Source organism: Photinus pyralis, unplaced genomic scaffold, assembly GCF_008802855.1.
Source record: "Photinus pyralis isolate 1611_PpyrPB1 unplaced genomic scaffold, Ppyr1.3 Ppyr1.4_LG4, whole genome shotgun sequence".
Lineage (NCBI taxonomy): Eukaryota > Metazoa > Arthropoda > Insecta > Coleoptera > Lampyridae > Photinus > Photinus pyralis.
In genome coordinates this window covers 1,681,415-1,707,342 of record NW_022170511.1, presented here as the reverse complement: position 1 = coordinate 1,707,342, position 25,928 = coordinate 1,681,415, and the positions used below count along the sequence as shown (strand labels likewise).

The window sequence follows — 25,928 nt, the reverse complement described above, 5'->3', positions numbered from 1 at the left end:
TGTGTGAACCTTCATTATTGCATACGATAATTTTCAATTTTGATTGTAGTTTCAGAAAAAATTATGTGTAAAACTTGAGAAGAAAGTGTTTTTCAACTTTCGTTCAATTGACACTTTCTTCTCTAGTTGTACAAATAACTATTACAGTGCGCACTAATAATAAGTAAGAACGTTCCGGTTAAGTTCATTATTTCATTCGCGCTTTGCGAAATCCCATTCCGGATCTCTCAGAATAACCCCCCCCCCCCTCTGATTAATTACCACCTACAAAAATTCTTGGTCGTTTTAAATCCTGCCTTACGAATCAAATTAGAGTGTGGGGGCGATAAATCATTCCCCCGTCTTTTCCAAATATGCCAATTTTGCTAGTTTCATAATTTTGAGACTTATCATGATGAGGAGTCTGCAACTGTAAGCCAAATTAAAAAGATGAAATACGATACAAACTCTACACTTCATTGCTCTACCGGTTTCCGAAAGCAATTAAGAAATCATATAAAAGAAACAACGCAGGAACGTCTCTAGTTGACCAATTTGTTTTTTAAAATGCTAACAAAACCACCATCTATCTGGAAAATTTTTGATACTAAATATGTGATCTTTTCAGTTGCTAACCGACGCGAACCGGAAAACGCCTTGGAAATGGTGGCCATCCTCGTGGCGACAGAGCGATAAAAAGCTGGCCAGGTAAGTGTAATAAATGTAATTAACAAAACTGACCACCATACACGTAAAATTCAATTTCAATTTGAAACTAAATACTTTTTAGTTATTCTAGATCTCCTTTTCTGGTGGGCTTACGTCTCTTTTATGCGTAACGTAATGTGGGAAACCCTTCTAGCTCTGTTTTATACATTGAAATCTATAATAATAATTCAACGATATAATGACAGCAGTTTCAAGACCTTAACTTCCTCAATTTATTTTGAAGACACGATTATTACCTAACCTTTACCTTTTAGGTAAGTTGCGGTAGGTCCTATACTGGGTATTATTTTTGTGGAATGTCGACTCTACTCCTGGTTCTCTCACGATATATCATACGTTACTGCACTCGACTCTCATTTTACGGTCAGCGTAAAAAAGTGCAGTGGGTGATTAGAAATCCTCGTCATATTTTTAAGGTCTTCCTTCAAAACCACCCGCGAAATCTTCAAAAAATATTTTCGGAAAACTATAGCGCATTCGCCCCTCCAGATGCAGCATTGTGCTTAATAATAATAATAATAATTTATTAGCATGGACATACAGTACAATCTTGCCAAACGTGGCAATGACAGCAGAAGGAGGTTATATTGTGTTTTAATACTTCAATTCAATCATATTATGTAATCATATGTCAGTTTGGCAACATTGCAGTGAGGACAAGGATAACGTTATCGAAAAATGACGCAAATTAGTAAGAGAGGCATTTAGTCTATAAGACCCCACACTACATCTAGAGGTGCGAACGCGGTATAGAAATGTTTTCATTGCAATCTTATTAAAGCTTTCTTTGAATGTGAGAAATAGAAATCATTTTTTGGCAATAACCTTTGAAGTACATATACAGTGCTATTCGTTTAGAAGTAGACATAGGGATTTCCTATGACAAAAATCCTTCTGAAAGACGCCTAAGTTTATGCAACCGAAATAATACGCGCACGCATTTTACATTATCATTCTAGATTTTTAAAAACAACAGTAAATAGTATGCTTTTATTTCTCTTAAGTTTCTTATGGGATTCTCTTCCACAAAAATGAAAACATTCAGTTTCATATCCTCCGTTAAAAGTTGTTTACAATGTCTTATGTGGATCGCCTATAATTTCCACTATTACTGGCACAATTGACAATATCAACTTTTTTTTCAGTTCAATACATCCAAAGAAGAAAGCCAAAGCAATAATATTCCAATTCAAGGAGCATCCTTGAATAAGAATAAGAATTTTTTTATTTTTGCTCAAGTACAGCAGCAGAGTAGTTGAATTAACACCAAATAAAATTAACAGTAATGAACAATCTAATTGACAAACTAATAAATTTTTTTTGCTATATTAGAAAAAAAACTTAGGGCCTCTAAGGCAAACCTGTGTAGAGGACACCTTCACGCACTTAAACTAAAAATGAAAATAATAAGTGATTCCAATTAATTAATATGGCGCTATGACAGGAAAATCTTCATTTGTTTTGAGAAGTTATTTTGGTTGCATAAAATTAGGCGTCCTTCGGAAGGTTTTTGTCATTTAAAACTAGACATAAAGGAAATTCGAAAGTCTACTCACTGTATAATTGGCTATACATCCCATTTGGTATTGCAGTCGCTCGTTTGAACTCGGGAAACTCCTTTGGTGCGGTGAGCTACTCCACCCTCCTCCCAGTCTAACTTGTTACTTGTCTTGGCTTGCTCTTCCAAGTATTCCGGTCCTGTATCTTCTCCCTCCATTTTTTAATTACCATCTTTCTATGTCCTTAATCACTTGATCCTCCCACCCACACTTTGGTCTCTGACAAACCTGAACTACTTTGCCTTCTTTTTAAATATCAGCACGTAGTCGATCTGGTTTCCTGTGTTTCTTTCTAGGATCATCCATGCGATTTTATCCTCCAGTTTGTGTTGGAATTTGGTGTTGGTTTGCCTTGCCAAATTGCCCATCATTTCTTCCATTCCCATTTGGGCATTGAAATTTCCGAGGATTAAGATTAATAAAGCCTATTCCTTTACTGCCTTCCTTTTCTTGCACCCCGTAATAAAGGATGTAGCTTGTCTATTTTTCCTTCCCTTTCCTTCTTACTTCAAGTACATTGCTTGGATTTCTATGTTATATATAATTCTTCATTTCTTTGGCGATTTCTTCCATTTTACCGGAAGCAAGCATGGTTCTTATGTTCCACGTTACACGTTCGTATTCTTATTGACGCTTTGCTCGGCTGTGTCTTCAAGTCCTTTCAGTTTATATTCGTCTCCACTCACTATCAAATTGTTATGCACGAGGGTGGCATTTTCCATGTCTACTTTTAAATGGCAAAAACTGTTGAACGACGCCTAATTTTATGCAACTAAAATAACTTCTTAAAACAAATGAAGAATTTGCTGTCATATTAATTGGAATGTTATTGCTTTGGCTTCAGTATTTTTATTTTCGTCCGTGTGCGATGTATTCAACTGAAGAAAACCTGGATATTGTCAAAATGCACGCGCATGTTATTTCGGTTGCATAAAATTAGGCGCCTTTCATCAGCATTTTTGTCATAGGAAATCCGTATGTCTACTTCTACATGAATAACACTGTATATTTTTCCATGTTAATTTCTACTTCTATGTTTACCAGGATTCTTTGTATCTTGTTTGCAGTTTCCTATGGTGCTTCTTCGTTTTTGTCCAGCACCCCGTGGATTACAATATTATTTCTTCTTATCTCTCTTTCGAGTACATCGATTCTTCCTCCGTGTTCTAGCGCGGTCTTCTTTAATTTTAAATTTTCCTCCTTCATGTCCGTTATTACATTGACGTTAATTTCGCATTTATTTGGGCAAACATTTCCTCCATTTTCCTCCTAGCCTACGAATCTTTTTTTAAAACATTAAATAATTTCCTAGGATTTCCTCCAGAAATTATTTAAGGAATTGTTTACATTTTTGATATTTTACGGGCTGGTTTTTCATGTCCTCCCAGGAATTTTACTTGTTTAGTGGTTGATGCAACATAGAAAATGTGTAAGATTGTGTCGGTATCGTTCACTTAAATTTGTTCTTTGTTGCAGGAGACAGATGAACGCCAGCTTTCGGTAAGTGTTTTTTTTACTTCCTGGGCATGTGTCATTTACTAACATGTAAGTGAATAGTGAACAGTGCAGTGCAACGACGAAGACTTTTTGGTATAGGTATTTTACTGCTAGATGGGATAATAGTGAGCTACCAAATCAATCAGTTTGAAGAAATCACTTTACCAGTTTAGTGGATGGGTATAGCTATAAATACATGGAGATGCCTAAGCATACTAGGTAATCTGATTTTTGTGTGTAGCTCCTACACCAAACTGGCTGTTTTGGGCAGTTCATAAAAATATATCTCATATAGTATTAGAAGAGGTAAGCAGATACCTTTTTATATATTATTCCAGCGTTTTTTAATTGTTTAAATATGGTATGGTTTAATTAAAAGGGACTTTTCCTGGTCTACCTCACTAAAATAGAAGTGTAGGTAGTGTTGGAAAATCTTCCGCGGCGTTCGCACTGTTTTTGTCCGATCAGATTTTTCAGGGATGCGCAATAATTCACTTGTTTCTAAGGGTGCATGCATGCTATTTGTAAGTATTTAGGGGAAAACAACTGATCGGTCAAAAACCGTTTTGTTACTAAAACGTTAATTTACATTGGTATTTAATAACGCAAGTCTTCCGAAGGCCTTTTAATACAAATTTTACGTTTATAAAAATTCTTGAAGGCTTTCAGAAAATTAAATATAAATATATAAATATAATATAAATTATCTTCTTTTTTATCATAAAACAGGCTATGTTTCCTCCAAATTTCAAACCCCTGCGACATTTTTTCGCAAAAATAAGAATAAAAAACGAAAAAAAAACAGTTTTTCTGGTTTTTATAGGAAAATTGGAGGTTATGTGAAAATAGTGTAGATACTAAAGTTGCTCATTTTTATAATCTCTATAACTTTTGCATTTAACATTTTCGTCTAAAATTAATAGTTTTGCCACAATTTGCAAAACACCACTTTCCATCCCTTTCAACCCCCGGGATTTAACCCGCGGAAAAATTCAGCTGTTTTAATTATTTTTTCCCAATTTCTATTCATTTCACCTGCCTGAAAAACCCGGTTTCGCCCGGTAACTAATTTTTTTTAAATAAATGATTTTAGAGCTATTTAGCCTGGACTACTTTTGCTAGATTAAAGTCATTCTAGTTACTGAGTCATTTTAAGTATTATTTGCAGTTCTCAGTATACGATTAGCCTCAGTGTCAAACGTTAAATTGGTATACGCGATTATTACCCCTCTTGCTGTTTGATGTGTTTTTGTCTGTGCAGTGTACGCGCCCTTCTTGAGCTCAACAAGACCGTTGCGACCTACAGTTCAAACGGTAAATTTTGTTCTATTATTTCATTTTTATTTGAATTATCCAAGTATTTCAAATAGGCAAATACAACGGCTGTAGATAAATATTATTACTGTGGTAAATAATTTGTGCTCATATGCGAACGGGAGAGTGCTGATATCGGTTTAAAAAGGCAAAATAAAGTATAGACAAACAATTTGGTTACTGAGAAATAGGTTTTGCGCTTCCAAATGAAGATTTCAATTAGGTTTCCAGATTAGAAATTTGTTACAACGTACAGGTTGAGTGAAATAACGTTAGAGGCCGCAAAAGTGTTAATAGTTGACGACGTAAACCCAAAATATTGAAATATCGTAAGGTTGGCAATAGTAGCCGTTTAGCCGAGGCATTTATCTCATTATAGAGAAAGCTCTGAAAATTCGTTTCATTTCATCACAGTTAGGGATTAAATTATTATTATTTGAAGAATTTCAGGTATCGAATCAATTCTCAATACGAAAAAAGGTTGCGTAAAAGCACGTATTAGAAAAAATCAACACTAAAAAAAGTTTTCTGTATTTAGTTATCCACTCAAATGTTGACTAGGCCAAGGGCGTCGCCAAGGAGGAGCAGGGGAGGGCAGCTGCCCCCTCTAGAGAAAATGTAGCAAAATGCAAAGCACCCAATGCCCAAAGTCATATGACTTTCTAAATCCTCAGTAGGCCTGTGCCTCCTTTGTTCAGAACTCAAAGTCCTTTCCTTCGGCTCAGCCTCGATGAGCAAGTGCTTTGTGTCCTATCTCTCAATGTGGTATCCACGAGTACCGCGATAGAATTTCGGGTATAGGGTTTTCACTTTGTAAAGTGATCCATAAACGTCGACGCCGTTTTTTTTCATTTCTTGGTATCATATACTTAAATTGCTATTTTTTTACTTACTGCTGAAACATACAACTAAGAATTACCTATAAACTGAAATTTTCGAAAAATATACTCTACTTACTACTTGAATATTGATGAAATTTACTCCGAAACGTATTCTATTAACAGAAATTACTTAATTGAAACACTATTCTTTATATTCTCTATCTCTATAAAATTATTTATGCTCTGAAAGATATTCTAGAAAGTACTAAATTGAAACACTTCTTCCTGAGAAATAAGCACACTAGTGGTTCTGAACCACTACCACCTCACGAAGAACGGGACGCACTTCTACCAATGGAACGGATAGGCTTGCAATCTTAAGATGAAGTTGCAGCTACTGTGAAAGCTGTCTCTGCTACCCAAAATATGCAGACTACCTCCCTACTCCCCAATTAAGAACACAACAACACTGCAACACTTTTCTACTCCTATCGCGCTTGTTAAGAAACGATGTACTACATGAACTATTCTTTATGCTTACTACTTTACCATTCTATTATCTTAAAAGAATTCTTATATCTACTGCGTACTCTAAATGCTTGTTACAATTTGTATTTTGCGATGAGTTGAGCTGAGTTAATCTCGGAGTTTCAACATGAATTCGAACAAAAACAAAGTAAGTACTTATATCTACTCTTATTTCTAGTTGTGATGTTAAATCTTTATTTTGCGCAACAGCTTTCAATATTTTGCTAAACATGTTGCGTAAATTAGGTTTGATGTCGCAAAATCTAGATCACTTAGTTTGAGCACAACTCCTTCGTAGTATTTAACTCTAACACCTGCTGATTTTTCGACTGGTCGTATAAGGCGACACAAAATTTCAATGATATCGTTAGAGAGAATAGCGTGCCCTCATAGGTTGGGTGGAAGGGCGGGCATGGCGCGGGGCTCGACTTGCAACCACCTCCTCGTGGTGAGTCCTGGGTAGTTCTAGCCACGGTGTCCAAAAAACAAAGTGGCGTGGGCTAGCCGAGAGTTGCATAATTTGATCGAAAACTTAGGGGTTGTGCTCATACTAACAATTCATTGCTCTATAAGGAGATGGGTTTGATACGTTTAATTGCAGGTTCTCAAATTTCAATTTCTTTGCTGAAGGCCCACTGAGTCAACTCGTTCCGTCCTTCCCGATCAAGACTAATTTCAACCCTTGAAGATGGATCTAAATACCTGAGGTAGGTAATATTTTGCTAACATTAAATGTTAATTTTTACTGCGAAACGCAGACGAGCATACGACTTTGACAAGCTGCCCGTCTGCTGTTCATATCACGCAGTACAGTCAGCCAATAAGGTTTTAATTTAAAGATGCGTAAGATAGTACTGAACTTATTGTTGATGTGATCTCTGTTCCCACCACATTCAAACTTACTTGAAACCACCTCCTTGTAGTGAGTTTTTGATAGCTCTGTGTGTACTGGCTTTCCATATGCATATACGGAGTGTAATATAGATTTTTTTCCTTTAACTTTAACCATAGCATTGATTTACATTAACCGCAGGTATCCCGGGCACGAGTTCGTTCAACGTATTGGAGCACGCTTGGGATCCTCGCACTGAAGACAACCTGAGGCAATCTGGTCCTTCTATCCGATCAGTTCGCACGGCATTCAGAGCAAGTTTCAGCTCTTGATAGTGGATCTGCGGAGAGGTACGTTTTCTTTCTCACTAAATGTTACATTAAGGATGGTTTTACTTTGGGACCAGAAGAATGGTTGTGGTTGGTACTATTGTGCCGACTTCTGATTTTGTAGAAGTTGTACAGACTTCTGTTTGTTTTTATTGTTTGAAAGAGGAATAATAAAGAAATAGATAAAATAGATTTTTGAATAGAAACCATGGAAAAATCGTATTGTAAAATGTTTGAGCATTTTCGAAAGTGAAACTTATTTTTTGTTGGTTTAACGATACAATAGGATTTAGTTATTCATTTGTTTAACTAAGTCAAAATTTAAACTATTACTACACTTTGTTTTCTACAAAAACCTTGTTTTCCACTGTTAAATCTATTGATGAACAGAAAGGAGAAGGTTATTCGTATTGAGTAAAGAATATATAACGGGTCATCAAAAATGAGTTGCTGTCGAGTCGCCTTTGGAAGTTCAAGTTAAGTACGATTTCCCATGCAAACAAAAATTCCAAAGGTAACTCGACAGCAACTCATTTTTGATCGCAATGTACCAACGCAGATCGTGTATGATTTGATATGACAGAACTTCGGGGGCGCAAAATGGTTACTTACCCATTTTGAGCCGAAGAGTCGAATTTTTGAAATTAAATTTCAGAAACGACTTTGTGTGAGTTGGGTATAGGTCATTAGGGTTGAAATTTTGACCCTGCTTCATCGATAAATAAATATCTTGTAATTTTGGCTTCATTCCACAATTCCAATAATTTGGGAATGGAAATTTGAGGGTGCTAGTGTCCCCATATTAGTATCGTATACGTCGCCGTTGTCATAAATAGCGCATTATCAGTCAAACACTAGGAGCAACATTACAGGGGCGGACTGGCCCGGGGGGGGGGGGCGATTGCCACCTGGCCTGTACGTCATAATGGCCCGTTGGAAATTTATAAGTATGTGCTGTATTTAGTTTCTTGCACTATTAATAAGTTATTAACACGTTTCTCTAATTGGGGTTGATGTTAGGTTGCCTTTTTTGTTACCATTCTTGACACATGTTTTGAATTGTTGCTTCGCAAGATCTGAATTTCCTGCCACATGGAAAATTTCACACGTTATGCCTCTGTCTAAAGTAAATGTACCTAGCGAATTTAAAGATTTAAGACTTATTAGCATTTTGCCCGTTATGTCAAAAGTCGTGGAAAAAGCCATCGAATCCCAACTCAGAAGCTACCTCATGCTAAACAATATTTTACCTGAACATCAATCTGGATTTAGATCGAAACATAGCTGTACCACAGCTTTGCTTAAAGTAACAGACGATGTATTACATGCAAGAGACGCTGGAAAGGTTACCCTACTAATATTATTAGATTACTCTAAAGCGTTCGATACGATCTCGCATGAGGTTTTGCTGGCTATACTACATTATATTGGGGCTTCGCAATCTGGGATTTCACTAATTAATAGTTATCTGAATAATCGTCAGCAATCAGTATTTTGCAATGGTCAGGCATCAAAGTACTTAAATATTAAAAGAGGGGTCCCTCAGGGATCCATATTAGGGCCTTTACTGTATTTAATTTACACACATGCTATCCCTTCTGTTCTAAAAGATTGCCAATATCACCTATATGCTGACGATACTCAGATATATTTTTCGTTTTTTCCAAGAGACATAGTGAAGGCGTGTGAAACTGTAAATAGTGACCTACAAAACATTTTTGAAACATCTACAAACCATTGCCTCAACATAAACATGAGAAAATCAGTTGTTATGTTATTTGCAAATTCTAGTGATTTGGAGATTTTGTCTGCTCAAACGAATATATATGTAGGTGGTCATAAACTAGTAATTCAAAGATCTGCTAAGAATCTCGGTGTAATCATAGATAGTGAACTGCGATTCACTCAGCAAATATCAAAAAACATCCAACGGGGTTATGCTGCTTTAAAAGCTATTTATATTAATCGCGATATTTTAAATATAAAGACTAAAGTGGTACTGTGCGAATCTTTGGTCCTGTCGAGCTTAGATTATTGTGATGTTGTGTATGGTCCGTCATTAAAAAGCATAGAAATAAAAAAATTCAAATCTTGCAAAATGCTTGTTTAAGATTAATTTTTGGAATCAGGAAATACAGTCACATTTCGCATACGTTGGAAACGGTGAAATGGTTAAGCATGAATGATCGCAGGATATTCCATGCTGCTTGTTTGTATCACAAAATTATAAAAGATGCTTGTCCAGCATACTTATATAAAAAAATAACTTTCAGGACAGATGTACATCATCTGAATTTACGTTACAGAGGAATATTAACTTCTCCGTCGCACAAACATGAATTTTTCAAGAGATCCTTTAGTTACCAAATTGCACATCTGTATAACAAGATACCATCTGATTTTAAAACATTAAGCCAAGTTAATTTTAAAAAAAAGGCTGAGAATGCATTTCTTATATAAAAATTAATTTTTATACACTTAATTGCTCCCTTCAGTTGAATCTTTGCTTGTTTTCGTGTCCCATTAATTCCAATAATATACCTACCTATATATGTATATAAATAATTATGTACCTTAGTGTTCACTGGAGATATTCTTTCTTTAATTTTTTACATGTTTATGTTTTATCTGTGGCCATATCAATATTAATTTCTGTATGTTATATCGGGTTAGGTGGAAGAGCAGCACATGGCATACATGTCATTGCTGAACCTCGCCCATTCCTAGTGAATAAAAGCATTTATTATTAAAAAAAAAAAAAAAAAAATTAAAAAATTATGTTTTAATTGAAGTGTTTTACAATAAATTTATCATTTTTTGTCGTAGCATGAAAGTGATGAAATACAATGATAGGCGACGCGCCTCGTTTGGATTGTATATTTTGTTACTTTTAATTATCAGCTGCAATTTAAAAAAAAACCTGTATTGTAATTGATTTCCGAAAAAGGAGTACTTTAAAATGAAGCAAAAAATGTTTTTGTGGTGCACCGCAGAGCTACCCCCCGCCACCATCATTACTACACTAATACTTTAATGGCCCGTAACCTATGCAATTCCACCTGGCCCGCCCCTGACTAGAAACCAATTTCGAAAGAAAATTCAAAGGGCTGTAACTTTTGAACTAGTAGCCCAATCTTGGAACTGTTTGAAATTATGGATTCTACAGGCCACATTCTATAAGAAAATTTTTTTTCCGGGTCGATCTGAGACAATTTTTTTTTCGGGGCTCAAAAAAAGGCAGTGTATAATCTTCCTTTTTTACCAAAAATCGACTACACCAAAATTTCTCGGGAAAACACTTTTTCTTATTAATTTTGGTGCGTAGAATCTAAAACAATTCGTACTTTTTCGATCGGACTTCTCAATCAAAAGTTATAGACTAGAAACCAATTTCGAAAGAAAATTCAAAGGGCTGTAACTTTTGAACTAGTAGCCCAATCTTGGAACTGTTTGAAATTATGGATTCTACAGGCCACATTCTATAAGAAAAATTTTTTTCCGGGTCGATCTGAGACAATTTTTTTTTCGGAGCTCAAAAAAAGGCAGTGTATAACCTTCCATTTTTACCAAAAATCGACTGCACCAAAATTTCTCGGGAACACTTTTTCTTATTAATTTTGGTGCGTAGAATCCAAAACAAATCGTACTTTTTCGATCGGACGTCTCAATCAAAAGTTTTAATTATCAGCTGCAATTTAAAAAAAAAACTGTATTGTAATTGATTTCCGAAAAAGGAGTACTAAAATGTTGTTGTGGTGCAGCGCAGAGCTAACCTTCATTACTACACTAATACTGTAATGGCCCGTAACCTATGCAATTCCACATGGCCCGTAAGTACCCAGTCCGCCCCTGAGCAACAACATTTCTTAAGTTTTTCAGTAGAAATATTACTTTCGGCAGTTTACCAGACACTTCATTTACATGTAAATCCCATCGGAACTCGTAATCCCCAAAAAAATTACTTTTTCCTGATGGTAATTGTTAATAATTATAGTTTGCGAATTATTATTGTTTAGTGTTAATTTATTTTCATTGAACCAATTAGATGCAAATTCATTTAATGTTGGATGATTCTTTCGCCAATATTATAGTGATGAGCTGGAGCTTAGGATAGTTGTACCATCAGCATATAATATCATTTGAAATTGGATATATTCTTGGTTAGCAAATCAAATTGACATATAAGAGAAAAAGCAAAGGGCCCAGGACAGAGCCTTGTGGGACTCCGCTTTCAGTGTTGTCATTGTTGACTTCTCGTCATTATAAGTTGTTATTTGATGTCTATTTAGGGTTGCCACATTGATTGCGTTGAATTCGGTACTACCTCGATTGTCATTTTCATTATTTTGGCCAAAAAATTGTTTTTTTGTTTCTAGTTTTTTTTATTGTTGTTATATTTAATTTTTTTAATGTCATACTTATTAATCCAATTACATGTTTTTAACGCACAAAATAAAAAAAAACCAACAGAAAAAATATTTTAATAAAAAACAAAATAAAATGTTAAACGTATGACAATCAAATTTAACAAAAGCATGTTTTTCAGCAACAAAAACCAAAATATTAAACAAAAAACTGGAGAGCGCGGCGTGATTGGTTGAATTAGTTCACTATAACCTCAGACAACACACACAGTATGTCACGATCCCGCGATCGAGGTTTGTGACTATTTCTTTTGGTTCATGCAGTGTCGCCACTAGGTATTTGGGTTTGGGCAAGTGTAAATTTTGAATTTTTATTCAAGACGTTCCGTTATTTTTTTCCGGGATTTATGTCTATTGGTTAGTTTAGTTTGAGTTTTTGAATGTTATTATTAAAATTGAAACACTTCAGTTTAGTTTTAATAATTCGATACGCAGTCGAAATCAGGAAAGTAGAGCATATGTATTGCCCCCCTTTGAAACCGTCATTAATATAATCGGTGAGGCTTTTGATTGCATCTACTGTTGATTTGTTTTCCTGTAGCCAAACTGTACAGGACTCAGTAGATTATATTCTTCCGTCTGGAATGTCATTTGATCTTTGATGAGCTTTTTAAAATTTGAGAATTGGTGCCTACTATTGAGATACTGGGCGGTGAAATAAGGATTTATTTCATAGCATATGTTAAAATGACATTTTAATAGGTTTGACTGAGTAGGCTAAGCCGTTCTTTACACGTAAGGATAGATAAAGTGAAACAGATGATTGTGCATTCTGATGACATCTGTCATTCTTATTTCAAAGGCACGTTATAAAATGACGTTCAGAACATATGACAATTCCGTTTCTATAGAAACGATCGCGACGGCAGAACCTAAGCTTACTATTTTTGACGTCTCTTAATTAAATTCAGAATTGTCAGAAGCTTTACAATGATTTATACTCTGCTATAAAATAAAGTTTTGTATTATACATGACGACTTTTTTATCGTCTTGTATAATAAATAGCTATTAGCGAAGACTTCCTCGGATAGTCTTTCTATTAGTTGCTTTTAACGTTGGAGTTTTTATGGTGGCGTAGCGGAAGAAGCGTATAAGGTGAAATGACATACTGGTGTACCAACCGGACACCGTGATTTGGTTTTAGTTTTTATTCGATTTTTTAATCTACACGAAACGTTGACTAAATTTCACATAAGCTTTTGCCAAATACTAAATATAATTATTCCAAATCATTTTTAAAGGTTCATGTGTAATTTCCTAGATAATTTTTCATTTTAATTACGCAAATTTTGCCAATTTTTCGTGAATTATTTTGTGTGAGACTACAATTTTTTAATTTTTGATAAAAACAAACACTTCAAACCGTCCTGTTTGGGTCCATGGCTATGATATCAAATTTTCTGAAAATTTAGCATATATTTTAAAAAATGAGGGCGGATCATTTAAAATAGCAAAGTGTGGGGTATTGAAGCATTTTATATTGGATGTTTAGTTCAGATGTCCATTTGAACTATACGAGGTGGTGACTTGCGTAACGCATCATAGGGATTTCAATGTAAAATTCATAACATGCGATTATTGGCTCCCCAAATTATTTTAGAGCAAAAATGTATTAAAGTTTTTTGTAGAAAAAACATTTTTCGCCAATCAACCGTATTAGTTTTCAATTTTTTTCATATAATGACGGAAAATTGGAAAAATAAAACCCGCATCTTTTTCAATAATCTGCGATGCCATGGATTTTTCTAAAACAAATGATATCCAGTTATCAATTAGCAGCAGTTCGAAATGGATTTTATGATCGACTTGGTTACTGTCTTGCAGTTAATGGTGACTTATTCGAACATTCATTGTAAATTGTTATATTAGGAAACCGTTTTTAGTAATTTGGTCTTTCTTTATGTTGAATTCGTTGTTCTAAATACTTTTTGATAGAATTTGATTTGTTTTATAGCAGACATTCCATGGCATGACGGATATTGGTGCAGTTTTTGCATGATAAAATTCCATGGCATCACCGATTATTGAAAAAGGTGCGAATTTTATTTTTCCAATTTTCCGTCTTGATTATGCAAAAAATTGAAAACTAATGCGGTTAATTGACGTAAAAAATGTTTTTCTACAAAAAACCTTAATACATTTTTGCTCTAAAATAATTTGGGGAGCCAATAATCGCATGTTAAGTATGAATTTTACATTGAAATTCCTATGATGCGTTACGCAAGTCACCACCCTGTATAGTTTTCTATATAAGTATCGACCTAGCTCATCTCTCATAAATGTTACTTTAAGCTGTGTATTAAAAAAAATCACTAAACGAAAACAGTTTATAATCGCTAAATCGCAAAGAAATAAAGTCTATTTTCAAAGGGTTAAAGAATCAATAGAAAATGGACGAAAGATTTTTATTAATAAAGATTGCGTTCCAGCTTGGTTGGGATTGCATGGGTAACTTTCTTACTATTAAAGATGCAGATTAGGTTAAATGGGGTGTCTTATAATCAGACTAAACGCCAATTGATCACGAACCTGTGGAAGTAGGAGTAAAAATGAATAAGAATGAAACCATTACGAATCATTTTCTTTAATGAAAATAATGTACAAGTTATTGCCTAGACCACCATAGTATTATAATACACGTCAGAATAGGGTCTGATACATACAATCGAATAATATTGTTATTAGGTAATAGATTATACAATGAAAAAGATTAACCCCGTTAAAGTTAGTAACGGGATTAATATTTTTGTACCTAACGATTTTCACTTTAGTAGAAACAACTGCACTTTTCTATTACACATGTATACTACACACACATACCTATAAAATCGAGTTCTATACTATTGAAAAAATGTCGATTTAAAACATTTAAGTAATTATATCGGGAAATCCACCTATTGTTTTTAAAAGTAGGTACACTATGTCAATGCGATGATGCCTTTAGGTTTCTTTTTTTTTTATAACACAGACTACATCTCTAATATGATTTCGTCATGATATGATTTTTAAAATGTTGACAGTAGGTATAAATTAATAAAAATAGTTTTATTTTGTATACATTAAGATATTTTACACGATTTTTTAGTTTAATACAAGATATGTTTTCTATTCTGAAGTAAACGTGAACATTTGGCTTACATTCTACTGTTTAATGTAGCCGTTGCTAGATCGTCTAGCACCGGTTACACAATTACAAGAAATTTTCATGTCCGATATGGTTATCATTAATTAACAACGGCAATCATATTGGACTAACAAAAATCTTTGGTACAAAGTAATAAATAAATAGGGGACCCTATTCTTGTTTATTTTACTATAATGTCCCTTGCAAATAAACAAATCAGTCTAGGTTAGGTACCTAATAAAATTGTAAACGAAACAAAATGTTGATGTTTAATACTTACAAAATAATTGATCAACAATAATTTTATTAGGAACTTTCTTTTTAAGATTTCTAAATTGGTCCGTTTGCGTAATGGAACCATTTATTAATATTTACATCAATACAAGACAATAAAAATTTATATAGTTATCCTAACACCTATCGTTAACTTATCTACACTTTTCACCGTATCGGTACGTGGCGTTTACTTTCAAAATATTATTAAGAGACCCTGCTTATTTGTTATAAATAATCGCCATTTACCAATTTCCACGGTTCGCTTAAAAGTACCACCGAAATACATCTATGTACATGGTTTAGTCACCGGATCGAATTGAACGAAACAAGAATTTGGTATTAATTTCACTTTTAGCAGTCAAAATTTTTGACAACGCTTAGGAACTTTTTCTCATCAGTAAATGGAAGACTGTTCAAGTGATGAAGTGATAAATAAAGAGAAATAAATTATTTGCACATGTCGGGTTTCGTGTCTGTGAATTGCACACACTAGTCCATAAAGTGATCTGAAAAGTAATTGGCGTGGGGTCATTCTTGTTTCACCATGACGTTGGGATTAAAGGAATGTCCGCTGGACGTTACCAGCGAGAGGGGGCTGGTCGCGAGCGAGTTTGCAATTGCGAACATCGCATTGTTGCTATTATTAACGGAACAGGGCGAACCGAGGGCGGAGGTGGGTGGATTAATTCGTTTCTCTTTTTGTCTCCTATTACAAAACCACACTCGCACTACCTCCTTTTCCATGCACAGTCCGTCGGCTAGCATCGAAATCTCTTCGGATGTCGGTTTTGGATTCTGCAGGAAAGCCTTCTCTAAAGCTACGCGAACACTGGTTTCGATCGAGGTCCGCTTCTTACGTCGTCTGCCTATCGTTTCCGGAGTCGTCATGGGATTGTTTAACTGTCCTGGATTCGTGAGCGTGTTGTCGGCGTCTTCGAGCCATTTTTGTAGGAGAGGTTTCAGTTTGCACATATTTTTGAAACTCAGGTTTAAAGCTTCGAACCTAGAGATGGTCGTTTGGGAGAAGTCATTGCCGTATAACTTTCCCATTGCTAAACCCACATCTCCTTGCGTGAAACCTAGGGAACAGTATTCAATTAGTCATTGTAACGACTTTCATTGTTTGCGTATTACCTAGTTTAATTCTTCTCTGCTTAAATGTTTTGGCGAACTGCTCCAGCTCTTCTAGATCGGTCGTTTCTTCAGGCGAAGGTTCTAGAAGTCTGGAGGGCGTTTTGAGGTGTTGCGGCGTAAGGCCTCCGGAACTAGGCGTGCTCGGTGTTAACAAGCTGGCGGGTATGTGGGAATTGTTAGGCGGTGTCGATTGTTGAGTTTGCGGTATCTGACTGTTTGGAGGAATGCTGGTGTTGTGCTGATTCTGCTGTTGCTGCTGCTGCTGTTGTTGCTGCTGCTGTTGCGCTTTCTGCAGTTGCTGTAGTTGTTGCGCAGCCTGCGCGATTTGGTGCACCTGGAAAATTTTTTTCGTATTGTAATCGCCACCAAACAATGATCGCATGCAAGCAACTAACACGGACAAATCTCACACACCTGCATGGAGTGAGGAACTCTAGAGGATATTCCAGAGCGTGGAAATCCTTGTAGAAAGCCCTTAAATAACCGACACCAAGTTAGATAAAAGTTTGATATTGCGCCATCGTTATTTGGTACGTACCTGATTTTGTAAAAAGAACTGAGCTTGAGGATTTCCGTGGCTTTGTTGTAACATGGCCAATTGTTGTAACTGTTGCAAGCTGGTGGGATTCTGAAACGCTTGCAACCCCCCCAATACTTGTAACGGGTTACTGAGCAGACCTCCTAGCCCACCTAAAGCCGCTAAGGCGGCGCCCACACCTGGACTGGAGCTGGTAACTTGCGGCGAACTCGGAGACGTCGCCCGTGCCGGGTCACCCGTAACCTACAAGACGAAAACAAGATTTAATCGAATCGGAATTAAATTGCAGTAGATCAAAGGGGATGTTTAGTTTTCCCTGATGAATTTAAACATTTTAACTTTTAGAGGGGTTGCAGAAAACTTGAAAACAACTGTTCGAAAAGAACAGTTCACTAAATAACCCGGGGGATAAATCTCGTTTTCTCCACGTCAATATTTGATCAAATTTAATATATTTTCAAATCTTACCAAGTTAAGTGCCCCGACCTTATCAGAATCCATCGAATCGGGATCATTTTGATCGGGTTGATGATCACTCGTGATACTTTGGTCGTCCCCGCTAATATCGCCGTTTGCATCGCAATCTGGAAGTAAATCCATTTTTAGTCCCATTTTAAATCAATCTATTTATACCCAATTTGATATTCGCTGCCTCATTAATTACCTACATTATTCCGATAAGATGCATATTGGTTATAGACATTAAAATTAAACAATGCAACACGTTCCACGAGGAAAAAAGTCGAAGCGATGTGGCAAGTGCCTTCTCTACAGCTATTTTTACGCTCGGTGACTTTTACTCAAGTGACCGCTGCATCCCTAAATATCAAAATTCAGCCGGTGTGAAATTTCTTATAGCTGTTTTCAGCCACAGGCTCGCTACCCCCGTCACTATTATCACCCCCTTCACTTTCTTATCTACTCTTGTGCAAGACTTAACAATCTAACTATTGATGTGTCGGAAAATTACATGTATAAAACGCATATGTATTTTTTCTCTCGTACGTGTCATCTCTTAAAAACTCGACCGCGAAAAAAAAACCGCTACGTCAGTATTAAGATTGATGACGTAATCGGCAACAATGAAGTTGTCAGAGTTTGAGCAAACCCCAATATGTAAAAGTCGTTAGGTCAACTATATCACCCTTACCCTTTATAGGTATTCTATCAATCATCATTTTACCAGTGGAAACCCTTCGATTCTGGTAATGGAGAAAATGGCACCGCAAATACGGTACGGAAAGAGAAAAATATTAATTCTTGTTGGAAACAAAAATTATTAACAAACAGAAAACCAACAAATAATTATATCTATTTTTGTTCCTTTGTTAATTTTTTGAAAACTGATTCATAGGGACGATTTGCATACGCCATTTTGGGTAAAAGCTTCTGGTAATGAATTAGAATATTTGTCTCCTTTCAATTTTCTAGTGAAACCTTCATTTTTGATATAGGGATTTCATTATACCATTCGCACTATGTAATAAATTATACTTCAAATTTAAAGTGATTCAAAAAAACAATAACTTGATTTATCTTTTGATACATTCACTTTTTTCTTCAAGAAAAATCATTATTCATTTTCTGTTGCTATTTATTTTTATTGCAATTACTGCAGTGCACAAACTTCTGATATTTTATTATATATCGTGGAAGTGTAAAGTCTGGAACTATCACGATACTTACGTTAAAGTAAACGTTTTTTAAAAATCCTCAATTTTTATCTTAAATGAGACATATTTTACTGTCATGGATGGATCGTCTTTTGTTTTACAGATATGACGTAAGCGATAATTTTTTAAAATGAAAATCCTATTTTTTTGCCGAGTTTGGAAAATAAATGAAATTCTAAAACCAAATACGCTAAAAAAAGGTATGATACTGTATTTTGAAATATTCGAGAGTTGCTTTTACAGTTTTAAAACCAAAAATCTAAGAGTTCCGTTTTGTAATAAAAAAAATCAAGTAGCCATGTAACAAATGCCGTTAAAATGATGACAGTTCGTCAACAGCTTGTTTATCTGTTTCTTTTTGTGTGGTTTTTACGTATTAAGTAAATAATGGTGCGATATTTAAAAGATATTTCACAACCATACTTTCTACGTATTTGGTTGTTCTTTTCAAATTCAGAATAAAAAATAGGGTTTCCATTCAAAAAAATTATCGCGTACGTCATTTCTCAAAAACAAACGACGATCCTTAAGTGACAATTCCAGTGAACAGACTTTACACTCGCACTGTATATCTGTCCACCTTATACGAAGATTTACCTCGGAAAACTTGCTTTGGTAAACTCATCCCCGCCCTATTTGCGCCTAGGGTTGTTGAGCCGCGAAATATTTACCTGCCGAATATTTGGAAATTCTATAGCGGGTTCTATTACGGATATTCTAAGAATATTTGCAACCCCCTTACTAATGCGAATCAGGTCGTTCAAGAATCGAATGGCTAGGTACATTTTGGCTGCCTGTTCGGGCTAGTAGTATAATATCGCTTGTAATAAAATAGTTATGCGACAGGTTAACTGAACAATAAATTCTACACTCGATGTACAGGGTGTTTTTCGATGTCAAACGTGACAAATATGCGAAACTATAAACAAATAACTGATTACAGTCTTCTACGAGGCAAATTTAATGTGTTTTTTAAAAAAAAATGTATGGTTAATTATACAGGGTGCCCACCATGTATGGAATCATAATAATTATTATTTGATTTAATAATAATAGTACTAATTTATTAAACCTTTGATGCTATTTTACAATAGATAGGCAAATCACACAAAAATCATGGATTAGTAGATATAAAACACCCACATTTTAGAAATATTGATCAAACATGATTTAGATAGCATTCAAATATACTTGGCCTGTGTAACAACATTTTACAATTAGGATCTACCCAATATTTCGGTAAATAACGACTGGATACAAAATTTGTCTATAGAATTTGTTTAACATTGTATTGCTCATACTAAAGGCAGAAATCAGTAGTTTCTATTTCAAAAAACAAATGAGTAATGAAAAACAATTGAATTTTTTTAAAATAGTAATGTGCCTTCTTATTCAGTTCGTTTGATAGAGATTTTGTTTTTCTTTTTGAGGACATGTTAGTATCCTTGTGCAAGGAATTAAAAAAAAATTAAAAAAAACTGTTAAATAATTACATCAATATCATTAATCTATCTATGTATCTACATCAAAATGAAACAAATGAAAAATACGTATTGTTTTCATCGCAATAAGTGTTCAAAAGGTTGGCCATTAACTGTAAGACAATGAAAAGGTACATTTAAATTAATTTATTTAAAAAATTCAATTGTTTTGTGTTATTCATTTGTTTTCTGACATAAAATCAACTGAATTCATTCAAAATTCGTGCACTAAAAAGGACTCTGCAAGGATCTCTGACGCAATTTGTTATTTGGAAGATGTTCCACATGAAGTTAACGGATCCAAAATTAAATTTTGGAAATTTCCCAATACTTGTCGCCAAATCCCATACGAATCTTTGCGAATTTTTTAAATAGAAATGTACCTTTTTAGACTCATTTGATTTTTTTCTCTTCAGTACCCCAATGTCAGAAAATTTTTCAAAAAATTTAAAAACTCTTTATATTAAGTAATTACACCAAAAACATTAATCTAGGTATCCTACTTCAAAATGAAACAAATGAACGTGTACGTTTCTTATTACCCCGCCCACTTAAAAATAAAATATTAGCAATAAAATGGTTTTCATCGATATAAATGTTTAAAATGTTCGCCATTAACTGCAAAGTAGTGACCTAACTTATCACCAAAAGTCTAAAAAAAAATTAACTTCCTGTATAAAGGTGCTAACATTGAAAGAGAAAAAAATCTTTATCAAATGAGTCTAATGCTATTAAAAAAACAATTGTTTTTCTTTACTCATTTGTTTTCTGAAATAAAAACAACTGAATGTTGCCTTATTATGGGAAATAAAATATTACATAACTTTTATATAGAACAATGTTGTATACAGTCGTTATTTACCGAGATAAAAATATGCTATATTCCATACATAATGGGCATCCTGTATAATTTAAAATTCTTTTATTTTACTAGGTTTCCAGAACTCTCACTCTGAAAAACCCTTCCTTTATACGATGGTCAATGAATCGACCTTCCCTTGTCACTCTTAAGCAGAGTACCTGTACCTATCACTAAATCTAACTTTCTCATTATCAAAGTGTTTCATTTTACTTGGATTAAGATTATTGCTCAAATTTTACTTCTTAACTTCAAAATTTCAAAATATGTAGGTCGCTACGATTCAACAAAGTGAGGCTTGCTTATGGGAAATTATTCGGAAAAAAATTAATAAGAGGGCAACTTTGACAAAAAATCAAAAGGTGAACAATTGACTTCGAAACAACTATGTAATTAAAAGTGTAAATAATTTTCCCTATGGTTTAGCAATCGTACCGCGCTTCCACTTTACTTAAAATTGAAATATCGATGCAATGCACACTTTAATTTTTCACGCGTTTATATTGTTTTTCTCGTCGAAATTCGGCATCAGTAAATCACTTTCACGTGAAAATTCACATTTCTTGTGTGAACCAAATATCGTTAAAAAAGTACAGAGTGCTCAAGACCTTTCGTTAAATAATGCAAACTTTAATTCTTTTATTGGAACCTCCCCTCTTATCTGTTCATAAAAAAATCTGCAATTGTATCCTTAAAAAGTGGGTTTTCACGTTCATGCAATTTTTTTGCGTAAATTGTTGCACGAAAACTAAAATCGTTGACTTGCACAAACCAAAAAGTTTGACTTGAGTAAAATTTGGCGTGTCAAATAATTTACTTGTGATTGGTACAAATGCATGAACGTCAATACAATATTCCATCTTGACGCCTTCTTTATTTTATTTTTTTGGCTCTTGTAATTTTGTAATTAAACACTACCGCTAATAATTTGTTTTCGTTGTCCATCATTAGCAACTTAACTGCTTACAAACGTGATACCCTGGAGGTCGAACTGACCTTTGGGCAAATTAAACTGACCGGAGAAACGAATTAAAACAATTCAGTTTAAATTTGCGCAAATTAGTATGCACAAGTCAATTTGCACAAATTGCATGACTGTGAAAACTCACCTTTAGATGAGATATTTATGTAAGGTGAAACAAAACGAAACGGTGTTATAATAACAAAATTGTGACAAAGTGTAAGGCTTAAGGAAAGATTTTAAAAAATGAACTATGTATAAGAAAGGTAATTTCTTTCATATACTAATGGAACATAGCCATCAATGATGAAGTATATGATTCTTTCGCCTAATTAAAATGAATATCAAAATTCAATGCGAGAACGATAAAAAAGATTTATTCAAATCTGTGCAAAAAGGCGGTGGATTTAAGGAAATACGGTAGTATATTTTTATTGTCGGCAATGTTTTGTTATTCAAAGTGACATTGGAATAAATTTGATATTCAAATCGTTCCTCCCATACCTACTATACTTCTTTTAACATTTAACATCCGATTACATTCTAGGTTAGTGAGGGACATTTTCTCTTTGACCAAAAAACCAATTAAGTTGCCTGTATTTTTTTTTTCTTGCGAAAAATTCAAAGCACGCGCGAGTTAAAAGTCGAACCCGCGCGTTCCCTATTTTACATATTTCTGTACGAAATTCTTCATGCGCGATATTTAAATGCTTCGAGGAAGTTCCACTGATCTGAATAAGCTGTTTGATATTCAATCCAAGTTTTTGAGGTTCGATTTGGTTAAAAAAAAATCCGTTTAGGTTTGCCTATTTATGCGCTTTTTTAGTGGGGCGATCGGATTTGATTTTTAATTAATGGACGTGATGGGATTACGCCCGTTATCGTTATACGTTAACACATGGCTAATTCCACATTAAAACGCAATTTTACCAGTTAAAAGAGCTTATAGATGAGCGTCTGACCATCAATCAATCATATAGCAGATCGTATTTCAGCGGCGTTCAATCAAACTACAAACGTTTTTCGAGGGGGTGAATTTTAACCGTTAAGAAAGGGGTTTGCGCCGCGTACATGTATCCCATTATTTCGCCAGAAATAATCTTAGTCGTCGCGTTATAATCGATTATACATACTAGCGGACATATTTTAGCCGATCAGAATGGCGGCCGATCTGTCGTTAGGGGGAAAAGGGTGAAAAGTAAATGCCGTGAACAAGTTACTTCCTAATATATTACCATGTTTTATAATTTAACAATCGGCGTCACGTGTCAGTTAACCCCCGACACGTGGTTACCTTCTTTATTAAAAAGGGTTAAATACTGCTTAGGGTTTTTATATACGCATAATATTTCCTTAGGGGACACTTTTATTGCGACAAATTCTCGTGAGGGCACAATGTTTATATATACCTTTACACGATGTGCAAATTTTCTTAGGGGGTTCTTGGCGTAATGACACGAGCACACTGGGAAAAAGGCCATTAAGAAAATTATACGGTAGCCATTTTTTCCTTCTCGGAAATTCCCTTTTAATTTAACGACCAAATACCGCCCGCTCGATTCAAAAACGAATATGTCATTTTATATTATTACCTTAAATTAAAAATCCCGGCGAGACGAATGGGAATTCGTTTTAAACAATTAAATGCCCCATAAACGTTTTTTAAAAATTTTACTTACCGTCGTGAGAAGGAGGCGTGGATGGAGCTTTTTCGAGTCTACTAAGTGGATTTATTTGGTCATCTAAAAAAAACAGAAATTACTATTATTTAACTATTTTTTTGTTATCGTACATAAATTACATTTCATTATATTCGGCGTCTCACGGAATATTGCATTTCTACGCTTGGTTACGTTAAAGATTCCAGTTTTAGATATATTAGTTTATGGGAGTTGGGGAAATTGATAATTAGTTCTTTTAATGACGCCTGTAATTACTCCATACAATGACTCAAAACGTGAGTAATGTTTGGTTATATATTAGGAGAACGAAGACTGTACAAATATGTAGAGCTGCTACCTAGCCCAACACTATGCAGTTATCAAAATAAAATATCTAAACTATTCAAGAAGCTATCTTCGATTTTAATTTTTAAAAACCCAATTTGGGAAGTCCTATACGTCATTACAGCCCATGTTATATAGCGTGTTCATAATGAAGTACGCAACTTTTTAATCACTAGGCCCGCGAATTCGATTAAATTAATAAATATGAAGAATATTTTCTACATAACAATCGAGATATTCAACAATATAATATTTTTTAAATGGAATATTGTTTATATTCTTAAACAGACTACCCTTCGTTAATTAATAAACATATAAATTATTAAACCTTCAATGGAAATTAATGCATTTTTAATAAAAATTTGGAAAAAGAGAAAATAATTTTTTTCTCGGTTGATTGCGGCTACAACCTTCTTACTCAATTTTAGGGGCAAGATGGCACTCTGCTTTTATATACAAATCGCCCATAATTCGTTTTCCAGCGGTCTAAACTTTTATAGTACGAGTTTCTGGATGTCAGCTTAGATTTCACAACTTCTGCTACTAGCTTTACTACTCTATCAAATATATTGGGTTCGATGTAGGTTCAGTGGATATTATTAGGAGTTATTTAGCATGCCGTCGGTTACAGCTTGTTCGAATGGGCACCACCTACTCGAATACTAGACAAGTGAGAAGAGGGGTCCCGCAGGGCTCTATTTTGGTGCATGTTTTATTCACTATCTATGCAAGTACTTTATATAAGTAATAAGAACCTGCTGCATTGTCTTACACAAATTTACGCATACGACATACAGTTGTATTTTGCTTTTCCGCCCTCAGATACACTCTCTGCCATTCGGAAATAAACTCTGACCTGAATCTGTTAGCTGAGATCGTCTTAAGTCATTGATGAGCGAATCACACCATTGAATCTTTAGTCAATGCTCACACTAAACGCTAACAAGTCATTTGTCGTAATTTTCGGAAACAAATTACATAGAGATTATCTTACAGAAAATGCCAAATTTGCAGTAAATGGAGAGGGAATTGCTATTGTCCGCGAAGGAAAAAGTTTAGGTTTATTCCTTGATTCAAAACTTAGGTCGCAAGTATTTTTGATCACCAGCTGCGTGCTTTATTCCAGTGGGGCGTATCAAACTTGCGTTTTTTTAAAATGGAACACCCCGTATTTTATTACTGATTTAGAAGGTACATATCTTTTAAGTATACACCCTTAATTTATAAAACTAGAGTCCATAGAATTTTACAAGGGGTTGAGTTCTGCTTAATCTCGTAAATGTGGTTCCCAAATTATCGTTTTCACGAGTGTTATAATTATGAAGGATTTCATCCCGTTTATATTTAATAGATTAATTTTGATATAAGTTAATGTAAGATGTACAGGGTCGCTGATAAGTTTGGAAACAGTAGATTCTCGGGGAAAATATACAAGATATCGAAAAAAGTTTTACACAAAAGTTTTGGGGTTCTTCAATGTCTGCTAGGAAATAATCATTTTATACAGGGTTGGTCATAAAAGCGTGACACACCAAAAATATGATTCGATATTTCACTTCTTCTCTTTTTAAACAAAATTTGTAAAAAGTAAAATGTACCTAAATTGACTCGTTTCTGGACTATCGAGTTTTGAAAATAAACGCTATTGTATTAAAATTATTGAAGTGACAAATGACTGTAGACGGTAGAAATTTCAAAAATTTTATAAATCGTAATACAGGGTGGCCCACTGAAAACAGTCGGTGCCAATTTTGACCCCTTAACAACAGTTTTGTCCGAAGCGTTCGAAAACAGCAATTTTAGTATTACATAAATTAAACCCTGAGAATGGGGTGAATTGCACTCCAACAATTTTAAATGGAA

General features: G+C 34.5%; 1 protein-coding gene across 2 annotated transcripts in view; it reads right to left on the bottom strand.

Moving 5' to 3' along the window:
- Positions 1 to 14,581: 14,581 nt before the first annotated feature.
- LOC116169594 (POU domain protein 2-like) overlaps positions 14,582 to 25,928 on the bottom strand; it is a 95,622-nt gene continuing 84,275 nt past the window's right edge. The window contains exons 4-9 of one of the 2 annotated variants that reach the window (XM_031485735.1): positions 23,739 to 23,801; positions 17,554 to 17,669; positions 17,086 to 17,328; positions 16,962 to 17,021; positions 16,548 to 16,881; positions 14,582 to 16,492 (exon numbers count right to left, since the gene is read on the bottom strand). In XM_031485735.1, the coding sequence (XP_031341595.1) occupies positions 15,942 to 16,492; positions 16,548 to 16,881; positions 16,962 to 17,021; positions 17,086 to 17,328; positions 17,554 to 17,669; positions 23,739 to 23,801 (1,367 nt within the window). In that variant the 3' untranslated portion in view covers positions 14,582 to 15,941. The remainder of the gene's footprint in view (positions 16,493 to 16,547; positions 16,882 to 16,961; positions 17,022 to 17,085; positions 17,329 to 17,553; positions 17,670 to 23,738; positions 23,802 to 25,928) is intronic. The other variant, XM_031485736.1, reaches the window with a different exon arrangement.